At 48.7% G+C, this 3,303-nt stretch overlaps 1 protein-coding gene and 1 long non-coding RNA gene across 3 annotated transcripts in view; both read left to right on the top strand.

Annotated features, from left to right (window-relative positions):
- Positions 1-914, top strand: part of LOC119468494 — a 1,485-nt gene extending 571 nt beyond the window's left edge. The window contains exon 2 of the long non-coding RNA XR_005197170.1: positions 252-914. This is a non-coding gene — a long non-coding RNA (uncharacterized LOC119468494). The remainder of the gene's footprint in view (positions 1-251) is intronic.
- Positions 915-1,749: 835 nt separating this feature from the next.
- The window catches only part of ABCF1 (ATP binding cassette subfamily F member 1), a 21,886-nt gene continuing 20,332 nt past the window's right edge, over positions 1,750-3,303 (top strand). The window contains exon 1 of one of the 2 annotated variants that reach the window (XM_017510499.2): positions 1,750-1,931. In XM_017510499.2, the coding sequence (XP_017365988.1) occupies positions 1,859-1,931 (73 nt within the window). In that variant the 5' untranslated portion in view covers positions 1,750-1,858. The remainder of the gene's footprint in view (positions 1,932-3,303) is intronic. The other variant, XM_017510498.2, reaches the window with a different exon arrangement.

The raw sequence follows: 3,303 nt of genomic DNA, 5'->3' as shown, positions 1-3,303 counted from the left end.
AATGGCGCGATCTCGCCTCACCGCAACCTCCGCCTCCTGGGTTCAGGCAATTCTCCTGCCTCAGCCTCCTGAGTAGCTGGGATTACAGGCACACACCACCATGCCCAGCTATTTTTTTGTATTTTTAGTAGAGACGGGGTTCCACCATGTTGACCAGGATGGTCTCGATCTCTTGACCTCGTGATCCACCCGCCTCGGCCTCCCAAAGTGCTGGGATTACAGGTTTGAGCCACCGCGCCCGGCCTTCATAGGTCTTTATTTTATTCAGTAGTAACCCAAGAGCCTAGAAGAGTATTGGGCACATACTACATATTCAATAAATTATGTGTTGAACAGATGCATCAATGAGGCAGACTTAGCTTGCTGATGGACTGATTAGGGGCGGAGGAATAGAGAAAGACGATGACCTTTCAGTTTTGGCCTAAATAACTGAATGACATGTGGTGCAATTTCATGATGGGGAAGCCTGGAAGAGACACAGGCTTTAGCAGTAAAAACAAGAGCTTCATTTTGTACATATCAGAGATATTTATTAAAGATCGCAGAGAAGATGTCCAGTAAACAGTTGAATTCATGAGCCTGGAGCTCGGGTCAGAAGTTGGGGGCCAGCGAGAAAACTTTGGGAATCTTCATTGGTTATAGATGGTATTTAAAGTCAGGAGGTGATAGGTGGTAAGTCGAGATTAAAGACAGTGTCAAAGATTGAGGCCTGAGGCACTTCAACATTTAGACTTCAGGAGGAGAAACCCATTAGACACAAAGGAAACCTGTGGAGAGTAGTGTCCCTGAAGAAAACAGAGGGAGTGAGAGACCAAGTGTATCACATGTTATTGGGAGAGTGAGTAGGATGGCCCCAGATCTGTTGACTTTGGCAAGTGTAAATTCGGGGAGTAGGAACAAAAGTATAGTGATTTGAGAGCTGACAGAACTCGGGGAGCACCTAGCTCAAGCTCCTGTATAAATGGTATAGCTAGAAATGAATCAAAATCTTGATTGTGGTGATAGTTTACTGGGTTTATGCATGTCAAAACTTATGTAAGTGTAAACTTCGCAGTTTACTGCGTGTGCCATTTAATTTGTGTACAGTTTATTGTATGTTACTTTTAGCTCAGTAAAGCTGTTAACGAAAAAAAAAATGAACCGAAACTCCACTCCACCACGACTTCTGCATGTTGGGCCCCAGTTCCCTGTTTACAATTGTACACTTCGTAATTTTGTGACACAGTTCAACACCGGACCAATCAGACCTCCCCTTTAATCATTGGACTGCGCTCTTTTCTGCCCATGACCCTCTCCTAAAACACGCGCAATCTCCTCTCTCTCCCACTTCTTCCCTTGTTTCTTCCTTGCCTACCAGCCTCACCTGATCGGCTCGTGCTCTATTCGTTCCCGATCCACTCGGGCTCTGGCGGCTGCTGCTTGGGCTCCTTCGAGCATTGCGGTGGCAGAACTAGACACGAGAGTTAGAGATAGAAACTAGAATATACTTAAAAAAAAAAAAAAAAGTATGCCTCAACTCCTTCAAAGTAGTCCGAAATTATGTTCATTTCTTGAGTCTCGCGGCGTCGGGAGGTCACGGGGTCAGGCTTCCCAGACAGTCGTAAACGCCGTGTGGACGCTACGCGAGCAGTCAGACAAGAAGTGAGCAGTCGGACGCCGGCCCCGCCCCGTCATTGCAGGCCACGCCTCCACGGGACCAGGACCTTGGCTCTGAGAAGACTACAAAACTCGCACGTGCGCCTCCCGGGGGCGGGGTTGGCCGCGCCGGCGTAGAGAGTCCGCCCCATCGCCGAGTTCCACGCCGCCGGAAGCGGAAATAGCACAGGGTGCCGCCACAGTAGCTGTAACCGCCACCGCGATGCCGAAGGGGCCCAAGCAGCAGCCGCCAGAGCCCGAGTGGATCGGGGACGGAGAGAGCACGAGCCCATCAGGTGAGGCTGTTAGGCAAGGAAGACACAAGAGCAGAGGGAGAAGAGAGAGGAGACTGCGCGGGTTTTAGGAGAGAGTCGTGGGGCGCGAGACTGACTGGGCCCTTGCGGGGATTACTGCGCATGCCTGCCGTGGGCCCGGGAGGAGTTTGCCGGGCAGGAGTGGGTTTGGAATCGGGGTTAAAGGAAAGAGATCCAGATGTTGCACGCGACCTAAGTGAGACTGGGCAAGAGAAAAGAAAGAGCATGTGGTACCAAGGGAAAGAAGGGGAAAAATGGGAAAGCTTTTTTAAAAAATTTGGACATCTGCCCCACACACATTGTATTCCACAGGAATATATAAGCCCTGCCGCGACCTCCCCATGCCCCTACGCGTGCACACATAAACTTTGGGAGCCTGTGTTCCCACTTGTTTCTCAAGAGAGGATGACTCCTTCGTGGATTCTTTCTTAAGACACCCCTATCACTCAACTGGAGCAAGAGTGTAAATTTTGGATGTTGGGATGAGGCTTAAGGTTTACTTAAAAGCAGCGAATGTTTGTTAAGCGTCTGTTTTTAATTAAGCGCTTCATATACTGTGCTTTAAGAGGGAAAGGAAAAAAACGAACACATCCTCCCAGGGTTGAAATCACTTTTAAGGGTGAGGTAAATGGACACAATTAACTACAGTAGGTACGCAGTGACTAATTTTAAAAGCACTTATTGGGTGCCTACTGTATACCAGGTACTGTGCAGAAGAACTGGGAATATAGAGATAAAAGGTAAGAGTTTCCTTCAAGGGGCAACCCAGTGTAGTGAGGGGCCAGAGCATTAACTAGACAGTGGTTGTCAGAGTATGATGAATTTGCTTAAGAATGCTATGGGACTGGGCCAGGCGCTGTAGCTCACTCCTGTAATCCCAACACTTTGGGAGGCTGAGGTGGGCGGATCACCTGAGGTCGGGAGTTTGAGACCAGCCTGGACAAACCAACAGAGTTTGAGACCAACCAACATGGAGAAACCCTGTCTCTACTGAAAGCACAAAATTAGTGGGTGTGGTGGTGTATGCCTGTAATCCCAGCTACTCAGGAGGCTGAGGCAGGAGAAGAATCGCTTGAACGCAGAGGCGGAGGTTGCCGTGAGAGAGATCCCACCATTTCACTCCAACCTGGGCAATAAAAGTGATACTCCATCTCAGGGGAAAAAAAATGCTATGAGACTATAGAAGAGAGGAGGAGCATCTACTCAGACAGATAAGGGAGTGTCAGAAAAGCCTGCGAAGAATATGTAATAGCTGAGTCCTCTTTCTTTCTTTCCTTTCTTCCTCTTTCTTTATTTCTTTCTTTCGAGGAACACTGTAGCTCCGTCACCCGGGCTGGAGTTCAGTGGCATGAAC

This window comes from Cebus imitator, unplaced genomic scaffold, assembly GCF_001604975.1.
Source record: "Cebus imitator isolate Cc_AM_T3 unplaced genomic scaffold, Cebus_imitator-1.0 Scaffold440, whole genome shotgun sequence".
Lineage (NCBI taxonomy): Eukaryota > Metazoa > Chordata > Mammalia > Primates > Cebidae > Cebus > Cebus imitator.
This window is presented reverse-complemented; position numbering and strand designations above follow the sequence as displayed.